The sequence below is a fragment of the Acomys russatus genome, chromosome 13 (genome assembly GCF_903995435.1).
Source record: "Acomys russatus chromosome 13, mAcoRus1.1, whole genome shotgun sequence".
Lineage (NCBI taxonomy): Eukaryota > Metazoa > Chordata > Mammalia > Rodentia > Muridae > Acomys > Acomys russatus.
Window position 1 is genome coordinate 71692604 of NC_067149.1, and position 17207 is coordinate 71709810.

General features: G+C 40.6%; 1 protein-coding gene across 7 annotated transcripts in view; it reads left to right on the forward strand.

Moving 5' to 3' along the window:
• The window catches only part of Bicd1 (BICD cargo adaptor 1), a 121917-nt gene that overhangs the window by 46795 nt on the left and 57915 nt on the right, over positions 1-17207 (forward strand). For all 7 annotated transcript variants that reach the window (XM_051155632.1, XM_051155633.1, XM_051155634.1 and 4 more), the window contains exon 2: positions 4063-4275. In XM_051155632.1, coding sequence (XP_051011589.1) covers positions 4063-4275 — 213 coding nt within the window. The remainder of the gene's footprint in view (positions 1-4062; positions 4276-17207) is intronic.

The window sequence follows — 17207 nt, forward strand, 5'->3', positions numbered from 1 at the left end:
CAGGCACTGCTTGCTTCTGGATGAGAATAATTATCTCTCAGGGGCCATTGGGGTGTTTTAGGGTGAGGCCTGAGGCCGAGGGTGCTGGGCCAGGCTTTTGGTCTCTCCAGGGGAGGTGGAAAGTGAATTTTCCATGGTGTGTCATGGCTTAGCTCTTTTTAGAATGAGACTGCAGTTCCCAGATGGCAGTGGAGACTCTGGAGCTCCACAAGCCCACGGTGATACCAAGTGTTACAGCTCCTTGTTTGAGCTGCTGTGCCAAGTACAGTAAAAGTAGGTGGATGTTTGACACCTGCTGGCAGGCAGGTCCGGTGAGATACACGCTTGGCAGTACTTCACCAGGCACCAGTGCCAAGCTATTGGCAGTGGTTGAGCAGGACCCAGTGGCTGCAAAGGCAGTTCTGCCATGGCTGCCTTACCACTGGGCCTCCAGTGACAGTTCCTCCCATAATCCATGGAGTCTCAGATGGTTATGGTAGAGGAATGGTGAGTAAGAGAGCCATGAACTCCCCCAGCAAGCCAGCTAGCCTTTATTTATAAACCTTGGGTAGTGGGAAGGGGATTTGAAGGTGAACATGTCTGATTCGCTAGGGCTAAGGATGCCAGGATACTTAATCTATTATATGCAGTACTACAGTAATGATTAGTATCCTGAATGTTAGGCATGAATAAGAACAGAACTCTTCAGAGGTGTTGTCAACAAGCAAAAGGCTTAACTTAGAATGGTTCTTAAAGCAAATTGTCTGAAGAAGTCGCCAAAGATCATATGGTTGAGAACATTGAAGTTGTCCTGACACCATGTGTGTAGTTTATGGAGAGGTAAAAAATAAAGGGCTGAAAGCACAAATGGACCGTCTTTGAAAAAGCACTATTTTCAGAAACCTTGAACACCTATGACCTGGATAGACAGGAAAGGAATCAAATCCCTTAGATAAAATTTTATTGAATTTACAATAAAAAAGTCATGTAAAGCATTTGGGAGGCAGAGGCAGGAAGATCTCTGTGAGTTTGAGGCCAGCCTCATCTACAAATTGAGTTCCAGGCTAGACAGGACCACAGAGTGATACCTTGCTTGAAAACAACAGCAGCAGCAACAACAACAACAACAACAAACACCCAAAAAAGATTTAGGGTGTGATGCAATTCTAAGCCACAGACACAGAGAGGGTAAATAACAAGAGGGCTCAAGACAGGGCTCATGGATCTCCCTGGGAAAGGAGATAGAGTGGATTTTGCAGGTGAGGATAGGAACAGGAGGGATCAGGAGGGTGTGGAAGGGACGGAGGGAGAGGGTACTGGGAAAGACAATTGAAATTGGGGGCGTTTGGAGGGTTATGTAGAAACTTAATGTAGTAGAAACTCCCTGGTATCTATGAGAGTGACCTTGGGATGTCTTCTGGTAATGGAGAGTACAGAGCTTGAGCTGGCCATCTACTATAAGCAGGCAAGGCTCCTAGCACTGCGACTGGGACACCAACCCAGCCTCAAAACCTTCAACCTACAATCTGTCCTGCCTGCAAGATGTGCTGGGGCAATGGTGGCCCAGAGCTTGTAGGAGTGGCCAAACAATGACTGATCCAACTTGACACCCAGGCCATGGAGATGGAGCCCATGCCTGACACTGCCTGACTAGCTGGGAACTGGAAGCTGGATGACTCAGAGACCTCGGGAAGAGAACCAAGCATGACTCAAAAAAAAAAAAAAAAAAAAAAAATCAATGAAATGATTCCTATACCCATAGGTCGGTACCTAGCTCAGTTGTCATCAAAGAAGCTTCCTCCAGCTGCTGATGGGAGCAGACGCAGAGACACACAGCCAAACACTAACTAGGTGGAGCCAGAGAGCCCTCGGAAGATGGGGAGGAAGGATGGTATAGAGAGAGGGCAGGAGACCGCAGCCCATGGAATCAACTAAGCAGGGCTCACAGGGGCTCTCAGAGACTGAAGTGACAAACACGAACCCTTATGGGTCTGAGCTAGGTCCTCTGCTTATACTTTATGGTTGTGTAGTTTGGTATTCTTGTGGGACTCCTGGCAGGGAGTGTCTGACTCTTTTACCTGCTTTTGGGACCACTTTCCTCCTACTGGGTTGCCTCATGCATCCTTGATGTGAGGGTATGTGCCTAGTCTTATTGTAACTTGTTATGCCATGGTTGATGTCCCTGGGAGGTCTGTCCTTTTTGTTTGTTTTTGTTTCTTAAGGGCAATGGAGGAGGAGTGGATCTGGGGGAGAGGAGGTATGGGGAGAATGACTGGGAGGGAGAGATAATGTTTGAGATGAGAATAAGAAAGAAAAGAGTTCAGGTGTGATGCTACAAGGCCACGATTTTATTGTAAAGGAATTGGAGGCAGGATAATCAGGGTTCAAGGTCATCCTTGGCTTACAAGTTCAGAGGTCAGTCTGGGCTACATACGATCCTGTTTAAACAAACTAACAAGCAAAACAAGGATAATAAAAAAGGCCATATAAGTAAAGGAAAAAAAATACTTGTAGGAGTACTTATTCTGGTTGGGCTTATACTAATAACAAAAGAAATTTGATTCCCTGCAAGGCTACACATTAAAAGTAGTGCTGCATAATTCTAACCACACATAATAAGAATTAGTATGCTACGGAATCCTGTACAAGTGTCAGAGTGCCCATGGAATTAGTGTAGTACCTAAAAGGAGTTTCTAAGCCAATAGAGCTGGAGTAATTAGCCTGTGTCTCACTGCGCTGATTTCTTTTTTCTAAGCTGGTTTGGCTACTGAGATGAGGTGGTGCTTCCCAGGTTTCCTTAGGGAACGAATTTGAAGAGGGATTCTTTGGGGTTGTGCAAATAGCTGGTACTTGGGAGGCAGACCCATGCACATCTCTGTGAGTTCGAGGCCCACCTGGTTTGTCTTAAAAGAAAAGCAAGCAAGCAAACAACAAAACCCCAACAACAACAAGAGATTACACACATAGCCCATTTCTCCCCGTACTTTTGTCCACAAATTTTAGGTTACAAGGATGAGTTTTTCCTCTGTAACAGTTATTTCTTGGTGTATTCATAATATAATTCATTTCTATCACACCCTTTATATTAGAATTCTACTATAAGGAAGGGTATTTAGTAAAAGTTCTGTTTTTCAAAATTATTCAGGTTGAATCTATCATTTCCCACCCCTTCTCTGTGGCTCCATTGTTTATTTGTAGGAAAGCCAGGTTCAGCACTAATATTTTATACCAATAGTTTGTTACTACTGGTATTCAATGTGGGTTGATTTTTACTAATATTTATTTGGGGGTAAATATGAAATAATATTGTGCCTTTTAACTTCAGGATGATATAAAATACTCAGAACTAAGTATCATTTTCCTTACTTCTTCTATCAGATTTTATGGTCTAGTTCTTTCCATATTTCTCTGTTATCCTCTGTTGGTTTCAATTTTGTTAATTTGACTTATTTCTTCTGTAATAGTTTTGTACAAATAAGTGAATGTTTATTATATAGAGATGACATTTTAATGTCTCTTTGTGGTTGTAGGAAATCTGCATGCTGATTGGTGTTTTTCTTTTTCTTTTCTCCTCTTAAGGGTATCCTCTGACACTATTGCCAATGTACTAAAGAATTGATGTAATTATTATTTTTTTCTTGGAAAATACTAAAGAAAACAACAACATAAAATGTGATGGACTTTTGCTATAGAATGTGTCTAAACAATGTAGTATAAAGTACCTAGCAATGTTTTCACATTTTCTTTGATTCATACATTTTGGCAAGATATTTAAAATTTTTCTTTATCCTTATGATTGCGTTTGAAGAGGCTGGTGGTGTGGCTTGGAGATTTAATGTGTACTTAGCCTAAGTGAGAGCCTGGGTGCAATCCTCAGCACCTCACAGACTGGGTATGAATTACTTGAAGCATTAGAAATGATAGACTGTTACACATTTGTGTGTGTATATTCATTTGTTATTTAATTCTTTGCATCTAGCAGTATTTCAGAGTAGCATTTCTTATATGCAAAACCGAATAAAACATTTGCCTGAGTCTGTTCACTAATCTTGAGGTGTTTTTCACTGTGCACTCTCTCTTCAGGCGTTTGGGCAGTCCTTCTCCACCCACCGTAAAGTGGCCGAGGATGGGGAGACCCGGGAGGAGACACTTCTGCAGGAGTCTGCATCCAAGGAAGCTTACTATCTAAACAAGGTCCTGGAGATGCAGAGTGAGCTGAAGCAGAGCCGGGCCGTGGTCACAAATGTCCAGGCGGAGAACGAGAGGCTCTCGGCTGTTGTGCAGGAACTGAAAGAGGTAAACAACCCAGTTTCCTTTGAGATTTGTCTTTCAGGATCTAACTGTCTTTAGAAATCATCTCACAGAGAGACACATGTGTCACTAACTCCACTAGGTATTTTTAATCACAGATTAGGATAAACAAAGTTTGGTAAATCCATAGATTGGTAGATGCTATATGAATGTAACACTTTAGTCAATATTATAATATTCAATAAAATGGTTAATCTTGTTTCCATAGCAGTATTGGTACTGGCAAAGGCATATATACTTAGGTGGTGTGTCTGAGATGTTGCTTTTGTATATATGCATATGTGTTAGAAATCTCATCTGTATATAATAATTGTACAGCAGTATAATGGGAAAATTGTTGAATTAAGTATGAGGAAAACAGTGTATGCTACTAGTGTTAGTATTATGTTCATAGTGTGTGTAAGGGTCATTTTAAGGTCATACTGTTATGTTCCTGGTACAGAATAAAAATGCTGTTTCATTAATAAGTAACGTTGTGTGTCCTCCATAAAATACTGTTGAAAATAAATATTACTATTATATAGGTGTGTATTCCTAGGTTAAAAGTGTTAGCTAGCTAGGGCAGCCTGGGCTATGTGGCAAGACTCTGCCTCGAACACAAAACAAAAGAGACAAACAAAGCCCAAATAACCCAAAGCAAACATATACAAAACTAAGAAAAGAAGAAAAAAATATTATATACTGATGTTCAGATCTGGAGAGCCCTGAGCTGTGATTTAAGGTAGACAGAGGCAATCACCGAGGGTTTCTACTTCTGCTTAACTGTAAAAACTGATCTAAGACTTTCATATAGTTCCTTCTATGTTTTAAACATCTTTTTATTTTATTACATTTTAAGCATTTATTTATGTTTGTGTGTCGTGTGTGTTTTTGCACACACATGTTCTACAGTGGAGGTCAGAGAAACGTTCAGACTAGGTTCTTTTCACCTATCACGTGGGCGACTTGCAGAATAGGATGTTTCCCGCTATAACATGGGCGACCTAGCAATCACTGTCATGCTGGGAGGCTTTGTACCAAGAATTTTTACCTGCCGAGCCATCTCTCTGGTCCCTTAAATTGTTTTATTAGTCTCACTGAATATATTTTTTGTTTGTTTATTTTGGCTTTTTGAGACAGGGTTTCTCTGTGTAGCATTGGCTGTCCTGGACTTACTTTGTAGACCAGGCTGGCCTTGAACTCACAGAGATCCGCCTGCCTCTGCCTCCCGAGTGCTGGGATTAAGGGCATTCGTCACATGCTACTTTTAAAAATATTTTTTTCCCTCTTACCCTCTGAGTGCTTAGAGTAAATTCTCACTGGTGGATTTCATTTACTAGAAACAAGATGGAGTCCTTTTCTAAAAAGATGTATTTTAATTGTTTTAAATTATGTTTATGTATGTTGGTCTATATATGGACATGCACATATGTATGTATGGACATTAGAATGGTGCTGAGAATCAACTGTGGGTCATCTACAAGAGTAATGCTGCTCTTGGCCATTAAGTCATTTCTCCAGCTCCAAATGCAACCTTTTACTGTGTTGTCTAGAGGGAAGGGGTGCTGCTTAAATGTGGCTAAGGAGATAAGAAGGCAAGCTTGTCTATTTCATTTTATCCCGCATTTCAGCATTTTTAACTCAGGATTTCATCATCTCTACAAGAACGCACCTCTTAATATAACTACACTAATGATTACGTTTCAGTGTATGGATTTGAGGGAAGATGTATTCAGACCGTAACAGCTATGGTTTTGTGATGATTCATGTTATACGTCAACAAAATTCAGAATCTCTCAGGAGAAAAAAATCATGATGTTATAGTGAAGGCATGAATAATTAAAATAAATCGTTTTAGAAAATGGCTCCATCTTGGGAGCAGAGAGTAGCTCTCACTGTCCATACTGATGCCTTGATCTTATTTGTACTCCAGAATGTTGAGAAATAAGTTTTCTTTATGAATTTTCAAATATGTGGTATTTTAAATGCTGCCTTATCCATAGTTTTTAAACCACATTTAAAATTTAATTGTCCCTTCTGTAGAATATATAATTAATTTCATAATATATCAGTGACTTGGCTTCCAGAAACCTATTATATGCAAGGAGTTCATATCTATTAGAGCCATGGGTGGGAAGGCACCTCAGTGGCCATTTGGTAATGATTCTCTCCAGGACAATGATTCTTTGACACCCCTAAAGGATGTATCTATTATCAGATACTTATAGCACTCTGTAAAATATATAACAAATTATCAAGTTTCTTTTAAACAAAAGAACATGTTTTATTTGCTACTTGTTTTTCTATTTACAGCTTCTGCACAGTGCTTGACGAAACAGATTATTTTAGAAATAATTTTTATTGAATCAAGTAGAATTAAGCTAAACTAAAAGAACATGATTTGGGAGTTGACCCTTCCTGGCCTCAATCTGCTGTACTGTTTACCAACAATGTAATCTGGGCAAGTTATATTTGTTTACCTTGTTAGTCAGCTTTCCATTGTTACAATAAATACTTGATATACTCAACTTATAAATGACTTATTTTGGCTCATATTTTGGGGGTTTCAGCCCATGACCAAGCGGTCTTGTTGCTTTTGGATGAGGCACCACGTCATGGCAGGGAATGCACGGCAGAACAAACCAGAACTCACCACACTCTTTATAGGAAAAAGAGCAAAGGAGGAAGAGGCTGGTGCCCCACTGTCCTATTCAAAAGCAGGCCTCCCACACTGCAAATATCCCACAGTGCTCTACTTCTTAAAGCTTCTGCCACCTCCCAATAGTGCCAAGCTACAGACCAACTCTCAAACACATGGATCGTAGTATTGTGTAAGTTTCTTTCTATTCAGCATGGAGATATATTCCACCCCCACCACACACACACACACACACACACACACACACACACACACACACACACACACACACACATACACACAAATAAATAAAAAGGAAGCAAAAAGAAAAGAGAAAAGAAACAGTCCTGACAGGAAGCCATTGAAACCAACTCTTAAAAATTGTCATAAAGGTGTTGAAATGTAGCTGTCCACAGTTGATGGCTTCTGGCAGGGGTGAGGTGAGGACACAGAACTCAGTTTTCTTTAGGGAGCTGGCCACGGGGAGTGAAGTCATGCTCCAGTGAATATATGGGCATCACAGATTGACTTTCTTTTCTTCTCTTTTTTGGAGGAAGTCACAAAATAGGAGGTCTGGGAAATGAGTGTGGTTGGATGCATTGTGTGAAATTCCTAAAAATCAATATTTTCTATCTCCTGCCTCTCTCCGAGGTTCTCATGCTAGTGCTGGGAATTGTCACTCTAATTGTTACTTTTTGGTTAAATGAAAAATTGATTCCCTTTGCATTACAGCTTTTATTTCTAGTTTCTGAATCTATAGAGAATAATTTTTTTTTAGTTTTCTGTTTGTCTGGAAAGGTCTAAACTATTTGGACAAAGCTGTCTCATCATCTTCTCAGAATGAATGTATCTAGAGGCATTGGACGTCTCTCACATGCAGTGATCTTAGGTCAGCACCCTGGCCATTCTTTTTAGTTTTGACTTGCAACATCTGTTTACAATGAGTTAAAAAAAGAGTCACTACTGACTATCTTTACCTTTGTTGGAAATCCTTGAAAATGCAAACCATTGTACTGTTGTTAATTTATTAGTATGGCCTAGTAATATTTATCATTAGGCCTATAAGTATTATTATTTCAGTATAACCCACTAGAAATCAATCAAGACACAGACACCTGTTATATTTTAAAATAGCCTTAGTTAACCTGAGGTAGGGCAGATATTAATCCCCTAAACTACTTCCTAGAGTGGGGCAAGTGTAGGATACCTGCCCCAATCCCATGCCATCTGCTTCTAATGATTTCTATCAAGATACCTCCCATCCATAATCCCAAATACTTGCTAATGTTCTCCATCTGGGCCAAATCTCCATCCACGCCAGCCATGTGCTTCTTTTCCATCTAATCCATGGCAGCCTTCTTCTTTCTTCTCCTCCAGTCTCTCTTCTTTCCAAGATTCTCTCCATCTCCCCACACCCAGGAACCTTAGCCATGCCTATCTCATTTGCCCTGCCCAGGCGTGACGGCCTTTTATTAATTAGCACCAAAATACATCAGACCAACACCATTGGAGCTATGTATTAATTTTTTTCCTTAAATGTTCAACTCAGTTTAATCCTTTTGGTTTCAGTTTTTCATTTCTTTATCTAGTTAATATCTTTAATACCTGTAGTAAGCTAGGCAGATGCCTTTAAAAACAAATAATCTGTCTTCTTTGGCTATAGTTTTAATTTTCTTTTTTCAAGAAAGTCATAAATGTATGCACTTTTGGGGTTTAATCTTTTTTCCTATTATGCCTTTGAGAGTCATATAAGTTGTTTATTTCAATATCAAGTTTGTTCCTTTTTTATAGCTGGGTATTATTCTACTGTATTGACATATTACATTGACATATTATTTAATTGATTACCCTGGTTTTGATTCCCAGCACTCACATGGTGACTAACAAGCACTTATTTCTCCAGTCCCAGTGACCTCTTATGGTCTTTGTGGGCACCAGGCATGTAAGTGATACAGATACACACATTCAGGCAAAAGATCCATGAATATAATAAAAATAAAAATTAAATAAGAATCATTTGCCAGTGTGTGATATTGTGTTTTTCTTTACTATAACGAAGTGCCTGAGATGGGCTATTTTGTAAAGAAAGGAAAATTATTTAGTTTACAGTTCTGGAGATTCAAGGGACATCAGCTCAGCTCTAGTGAGGACCCTGTGGGTGATGGTAGGAGTGTCTATAAGAAAGAAGAGTCACATCATCAAATAGGAACCCAGAGATGTTTTGGCCCCACAGTCCCTTCTAAGAGCACACATCCAGCTAACCTAAGGACCTCCCACTATACCCATCTCTTAAATGTTCCACTTTCCAAAACTGCTGCATGAAGGATCAAGCTCCCAACACATGCCCTTGAGAAACAAACCATATCACAAAGTAAAGTACTTTTTCATTGTGACGAAGTCTAATGTATAAAAAGTAAGTCTAGATAGAAACAAGGAGTCCATGCACTGAGCTTTGGGCTACCTCAGTATTGAGAGGTATTGGATAAAAGAAGGGAAGCAACGGAAAAATATAGTGGTGTAGAAAGAAAAGAAAGGGAGAATGATTCCTTGAAGCCAGATGAGGAAAGTAGTTTTTAAGGAAAGAGTGATCAACAGTACAAGTGATTCTAGTGGGACAGAGGTTGAAGAAATGGAATTGAGGATCATCAGTTCAGAGGACTGCCACAGAATGGTGGGATTCGTGCATTAGAGTTGACCTGAGAGAAAATTGAAATAGAATTGAGCTGCTGTTTTCATGGAGTTTGTTTCTGAAGAGCACCAAAGAAATGAGGCAGTTTCTAGGGATGTTCTTGTTCTACAGAAACAGGGAAGAACCAGCACCTTTTATGGATGCTGATGGGTATGGTGTTGCAGAGAAGGAAATTTTATTGAGATACAAGGAAAAAGGAACGATACATGAAACAACTGATTTTCTTGGAAGAAGAAAGGATAGAAACTATAAAGTAGGCCTTAAGATAGGGGCAAAGACTTTGATTATGTCAGTGCCTGAAAAAGTGTGTAATGTGTGTATGCCAATCCTACGCCTTGGATAGATGTGCAGAACAAGTGTGCAAACCTTCACTCCACCTCGGGTTCTTCCGAGAGGGAAGCACTGGGATTTGGAGACAGTGACCTAGCAAAGTAGGTAACTAAGTTATGAACTGAGAAGCTAGTGGCTATGGTAGGAGAAAATGTATCAAGAATAGGGGACTTGCAGGGATTGAAATACCTGCAGAATTCATCTTAAAAGGAGAAAAAGTTTATTTTGTCTTGAAGTTTTGGAAATTCTAGTTGATTGAAGACTTTGACAAGGAGCCAGAAGGTAAAAGTTTTAGAGAAACAAGGGGGACCAAGTTGATATTTGATGGGTAATAATAACAGTATAGATATGGACCATCTGACCTGATGACTGAGCTATAAAGCACAAGGTCTTCAGGGAGAACGCTCTATGAACATCCATGAAGCAAAGGGGGCTATGGGCATAAAGTAGCATCTCAGAAGACTGAAGAGGAAACAAGTGAGGTGTGACTTACACACACGTGTGAGTTCATGATGCCTGCTGTGATTTCAATGCTCAGTCAGAGAGTAAAATACATGTGTTGTTGGAGGCATATATTGTGGTTCTTCTATGTAAGTATTGTTAAGCATGCTTTCCACTATTTGAAAAGTTGGGTTATTAATATTTAACATTGAGAAACACTATAACAGCTTTTAAAGAATTCTCGGAATATCAGTTGATCTTTATTCAAAAATATCTTAAGTGCTGGCTCTGATGGCACATGCCTTAAATCCCAGCATTTGGGAGGCAGAGGAAGGTGGAGATGTGTGATTTGGAGGCCAACCTGGTCTATATTAAAAAGTTCCAGGCCGGCCAGAGCTACATCGTGAGATCCTGTATCAATGTATACTAATATACATACATTATATATGTATGCATATATACACCATTAGCATTTGAGGTTATAATTGGAAGACAAAAAGGAGTTGTATAATTACAGTTTTTGGAGGAAAACTTTAAAAATGTATGCATATTTAAACACTGTCAGTATGCAGATATTGGACATTATTTGGGCATGATGTTAAGATGGTACTATTTATTATTTGTGACTTTTATTTGTGGTTTGGACTGTGATAAGTACAATGTTCTGGTCTAATGTAAGTGCTACATTAATTTCTTGTGTAATAAGAGGTGTTTGTTAAGCCAGTACCAAATGGAGAGTTAAATAAGAAGCTGCAGGGATGGTCAGGGTAAATGAAGAGAATGTAAGAAAGTATAGCCGAGGGCACTGTAGAAATGGCAGCTGGAGTTAGAGGAATACATTTTAAAAGTAAGTTTGCATAATGTCTTTACTTCTCTCAACGTCTTTAATTTTTAAATCTGCTACCGTTCACTCACCATTTGCAAATAATACATTGTGAATGAAAGTCAGCTATTTAAAATGTAGAACTGGTATGCTGTGTGCTCAACTTGTGTGTAAGAATTCCCTTCCGCTCTTCTTTCCTCCCCTCCCCCACTCCTCCCTGTTGTCCTTATGCTCTGTGTCCTCGTTTGACCCCTTTCTTCTTCCAATTTCTTTCTCATTAAGTAGGGTTATCCCCACCTCTTACAGTATAAGAATAAGGACACGTGCACAATCTGTTTAGCACATACTGATTCTTAGACTAAAAATAGCACCAACTCGATTTTGAGTATTTTTCTTCCACACTGAGCTCAGGTTTTATTCCCTGTGCAGCCTGGGCAGATGGAGAAGCAATGCAGTCAGCATTTCAAGTGAAATGCTTAGTGGACAATTAAAAAAATAGTTTTAAAGATCTTGACCTCTAGTTCTGCAGACTATTCTGCTTGAAAGGTCTTGCATGACTAAGATTCTGTTCAGGCATTTAATCTTCCCATGGGAATTTATGGCTTACCCTAACAACCAGGACACCTGAATCTATTCAGGATTTAATTTCTTAAAAGTTATAGGAAACGTATGCTTTAGCACACAACACACACACACACACACACACACACACACACACACACACACACACACACACACACTTCTGTTTTATGTTAGCCAGGCTCTACGTAATCCTGAGTGTTATGGAACTCAATATGTAAACCAGGCTGTCCTGGAACTCATAGGAATCCACCTCCTGAGTCCCAGCTCCAACCTATACTTTTTAGTGCTTAGTCAAAAAAGATATTTCAAAGAGAATATCGCAGGAAGAATAATGCTTGAAATGTCAGTAGGTCTGAACTTTTAATTTGAATAGAGGTAGGAAGACTCCGCAAGAATGGTGTCATAATGCCTAACCTTTATATCATCATCTGTACAGCAATGTTAAAAGTACTTAATAGTAGTTTTCTGAAACAGTTTGAGGTTTACTAAAACAATACTTTAAAAATTTATGTATTTATTATAACTTATCACATTACATCCTGATTGTTGTGCCCTCGCTCTTATCTTCCCACTCCCACCCTCCCGCCCTCTTCCACCCTATTCCCCTCCCCTAGACCTCTGATGGGGGCGCCTCCTCCCCCCACCATCTGATCACAGTCTACCAGGTCTTATCAGGATAGCTGGCATCCCTTTCTCTGTGTGCCTGCAAGGCTGCCCCACCAAGGGGCAGGGAACAAATCACAGGCACCATTGAAATGTTTCACAACTATATTTTTATTATTTTACTTATTATAATTTATTCACATTACATCCTGATTGCTATCCCCTCAATCAGTTATCTTCCTGTTCCCAACCTCCCTCCCCCTTCTGCCCCAGTCCCCTCCCTCAGCCCTCTGATGGCAGGTGGCGGGTGGGGTGCAGCTCTTCCACACTGTCTGGCCACAGTCCATCAGGTCTCATCAGGGCAGCCTGCATCCCCTTCCTCTGTGCACCTGCAAGGCTGCAGTGCCAAGAGGCAGAGATCAAATCATGGGTACCAGAGTGCATGTCAGAGATTCAGTGGCAGTCCTCCCCCCAATGTGGAGAATTAGCTGTCTGTCAGCTACATCTGAACAGGGGTCTTGTTTCTCTGCATGCATTGTCCTTAGTTGGTGCATCAATTTGTGCAGGCCCTCCTGGGTCCAGATCCACAACCCTGATGGTCTCCCTGTGAGGCTCCTGACTCCTCCAGGTCCTTCCATCCCCTACTCTTCCATACCACTCTCAGCACTCTGCCCAGAGTCCAGCTTAGAGCCCCATTATGTTTCCTGATCCCCTGCTGGGAGGGACATTTATGTTCAGCCAATATCTACTTATAAGTGAGTATATACCATGAATGTCAGAGAATTCTCAGAGGAATATTGAGAAACACTTGAAGAAATGCTCAACATGCTTAGTCATCATGGAAATGCAAATCAAAATGACTGAGATTTCATCTTACATGTATCAAATGGATGAAACTGGAAAAGATCATCCTGAGTGGGGTAACCCAGACTCAGAAAGACATGCATGGTATATACTCACTTATAAGTGGATATTAACCAGATAACACAGGATAACCACACTACAATACACAGGCATAAGAAGCTAAATAACAAGGAGGACCGTAGGGAAGATGTTTAATTCTTTCGGTAGGGCACATAGACTAGACACCAGAAGCAGTTGAAGAAAGGAACAGGAAGTGTGCCTTTCATAGAGATCCTCTGAAAGACTCCACCCAGAGGGTGATGGAAGCAGATGCTGAAACTCATAGCATCCATTGGGATGGAGTGCCGGGAGTCTTATGGAAGAGTCGGAAGATAGAAGGATGTGAATGGGACAGAGCTCCACAAGGAGACCAATAGAGCCAACAAATCTAGGCCAGGGGCTGGGGATGGAGGTGCTGCAGACTGATGCACCAAAAAGGGACCTAGACCTCTGCTCAGATGCAGTAGACAGGCAGCACAGTCTCCTTGTGGGTGCTCTAATGTGGGGAGCAGGGGCCACCTCTGACATGGACGCAAGTGCCCACTTGTTGATCACTTCCCCTTGGTGGGGAAGGAAGAGGATGCAGGAAGTCCAGATGAGACTTGATAGGCTTTGCTCAGATGATAGGGGATGAGTGCTCCCCATTTCTGAGGACTAGGGGAAAGGGGGATGGGGACTGCGGGAGGGAGGGTGGGACTGGGAGTCCATGATGGACTACAACTGGGATGTAAAGTAAACAAATAAAAATTAAAAAATAAAAAACTTTTAAAAAGAAAACAAAAAGCAAAACAAAACAGAATAACCCCCCAACACTTATTTTTGCATATCTGTGGAGTCCAGAAGTCTATGAATTACTGAGTCAAGGTCAAGGTGTCACAGACAACCTTTCCAGAGGTGATAGGAACACAAACATGTTCTTCTCAGACCCTAGAGCACCCTTCTTTGTTACATGGCCCTCCTTACATTTTTCGCCGCAGGCAGTAGCATAGCCTCTGGTTTCAGTGTCTCCTTCCCTCTCCTCTTTGTGTCTGCCATTTTTGGTTGTTACTTTATTTATTTATTAATTGTGCATACATGTGTGTGTCTGCGTGTGCATGTGTGTGTGTCAATGGACTTACACTTAAAGTTTATCCAGCTTATAACGAATAACATTCCATCTCAATTCCTGAACTTCAATCAGTTTGGCACATTTGTTTCACCATGTAAAGGAGCAGTCACTGCTTATAGGAGCTGGGATCTGCACATTTGGGGGCTACTGTTTAGCCAACTCAGGGGGTATGCCACCACTACCACCTCTTCCACTATAACTGCATGTTCTATACCAATTAGAAAGTGAAGAGGAAATAATGAAAGGTAATAAATGTATAACTTTGGCTACTGACCAATTACTTTTCATATTTCAGTCTATATGTCTATTAGAGAAAGAACAAAGATATGATTAAAATTAATAGAATGAAAGTACTAGAGCTGGTGATGTCGATCTCACTACCATTTATCCAATTTAGTTTGCGTTCCTCTTTCTGCCTGGACCAGTCAGCATGGGCAATGGGTCATTGCAAGGTCAGACAGTGTCACCACTCTCTTATTGTGATGGGCAAATCCACTATTAAGCTTCAGATTGAGAGAAATACCATTGAGTTGGCAAATGCTTTGGATGTGTACGTGCAGAGAGTCATATGTAATTATAACTTGCCAGTCTCTGTGGCAAAGAGAATTGGAACACTGCTGCATTTCAATTCACTGAAGTCACCTTCACTAATGATCTTTTAGGTAAGCACCTACTCTGTGCAAATGCTGTGCCAGACAATGCTAGAGACATAATTTTTAAAACAATGTCTATCTTTTTTACACTGCACAAGGGATAAAATACAGTTACATCATATTTGAATTAATCTTTCATTATCAGTATTTGCTGGTGAAATGCTTTCAAGCCTATCTCTTTAAGCACCCTTTTGGACACTCCCCTTAACTTTTCCTAGTTGCCACAGTTGAACACTGTGAGATGGTTCGCGAGAAGAGCATACTTGAGTACATGATTAATTTTAATACTAGAAGGCTGTCCCCATGGGCTGCTCCGTCCAGTGTAGGTATCTGATTCAGAGCAGAAAATGTGTGGCTTGTATTCTCTAATGTCACAGCATAATGGGGCCCTGTAGGAAACACCAGACATATACCGCTTACCCCCCGCCCCAGCTGAAGATAAGTTATTTGGAGACGACCTCAGTATCAGTATTTAACTTAAGCATGCTTTGAACCTACTACATAGGTCGGGTTGTCTTGGAACTTAAATATTCTTGCTATTCTGAGTACATGAGAATCTTTTTTAAAAAATCTGCTTCACCAAGCCACATGTGTTAATCAGCTTTCTGTCACTGATAAAATGCCAGACACAAATACTTTATAAAGAAGAAAAGTTAATTTTGGTACACGATTTTAAAGATTTCTGACCATGGTCAATTGTTTCTGTTGCTTCTGGGTCTGTGGCAAGGTGAGCTTCACATACGGGAACTTATGAGGGAACAAAAAGCTCAATACATGGTAGTTGAGGGGCCAAGAAAAACAGGAAGTATGGCTAGAATCAGTCTTCTCCTAAAGGACGTGCCCTAGTGAACTAACTTCTTCAGTCTGCTAAAGGTTTCACCACAACCCAAAACCCTCAAAACATGAGTTATTAGGGGGAATGTAAGGTCCAAATAAGGTACCCAACATGCATTAAGCCTTATAAATTTTTTTAGGTTATTACTTCATTGGTAAACAGCGGCTTTGTGGAGTCTCACGTTAATTTGGACTGGCCTTAAATTGTCTAAATAGTTTGAGTTGTTTTTAAAAATAATCAATCAATTAATTCACTTTACATCCCAATTGTAGGCCCCTCCCTACTCCTCAGAAAGGGGGAGCCCCTCCCTAACAACCCACCCCAGCACATCAAGTTGCTTCAAGACTGAGCGCATCCTCTTCCTCTGTGCACCTGTGGTTTGTGCTGCGAGACAGGTGCCTGGAAAGTACAGAGTACAGTTTTAGAAAGATGGCTAGATGTAGGAATTCACAGAAGAGCGGGCCTGATTAGCACATAATGTACGAATGTGACTGGATAGTTAACATGGACCTGTGAGGCATGACAGTAACCTGGCTGCCTCTGGCTGTTGGGCTGTAGAAGGCAGGGTATGCTCTTGTCAGCTCCTTCTGTTAGGGCCTCACTAGCTGGCAGCCATGCGTCTCTACCTGTATGATACTATCATTTCCAATAATTTGGTCTATAAATTATTTAAAACACTCCTTGAAAAAGGTAAAGGTCTTATGGTTAAATATATTTAGCAAATGGTACATACTGTATTTTTTTCTGACAAAATCTTATTGTATAACTAGCTCAATCAATGTACACTTGAATTTTAAATGTTTCAAGAGTTCTGAAAGAAAAAAAAGTGTAGTTTTGAACTATCAACTGTATAATTTACTAATTATTCTGTATACATTAACTAAATGCAGGAAATTAGTATGGCAGCAGTTTTCTTTTTTAAAAAATTTATTTAAGTAATTTATTCAGGTTACATCTCATTGTTATCCCCTCACTTGTATCTTCCCGTTCCTCCTCCCTCCCTCTTTCATCCTATTCCCCTCCCCTAGGTCTATGACAGAAGGTGACCTTGTCCCCCACTATAAGATCACAGCCTATCAGGTCTCTTCCTGGTAGCCTGCTTTCTCTTCCTCTGAGTGTCACCAGGTCTCCCCACCAAGGGGAAGTGGTCAAATAGGGTGCACCAGAGTTCATGTCCCAGTCAGTCCCTGCTCCCCACACAACTGTGGAGAATGTGGGCAGTAGTTTTCTTTAACCAGCTAGTTCCCCAATAATTGATACCTGGTCCCTCAGAAACCCCAAACCTGAGCACCTAAGCCCCTCCTACCTCTCTTCTGTCCAGTCACAGGCTTCA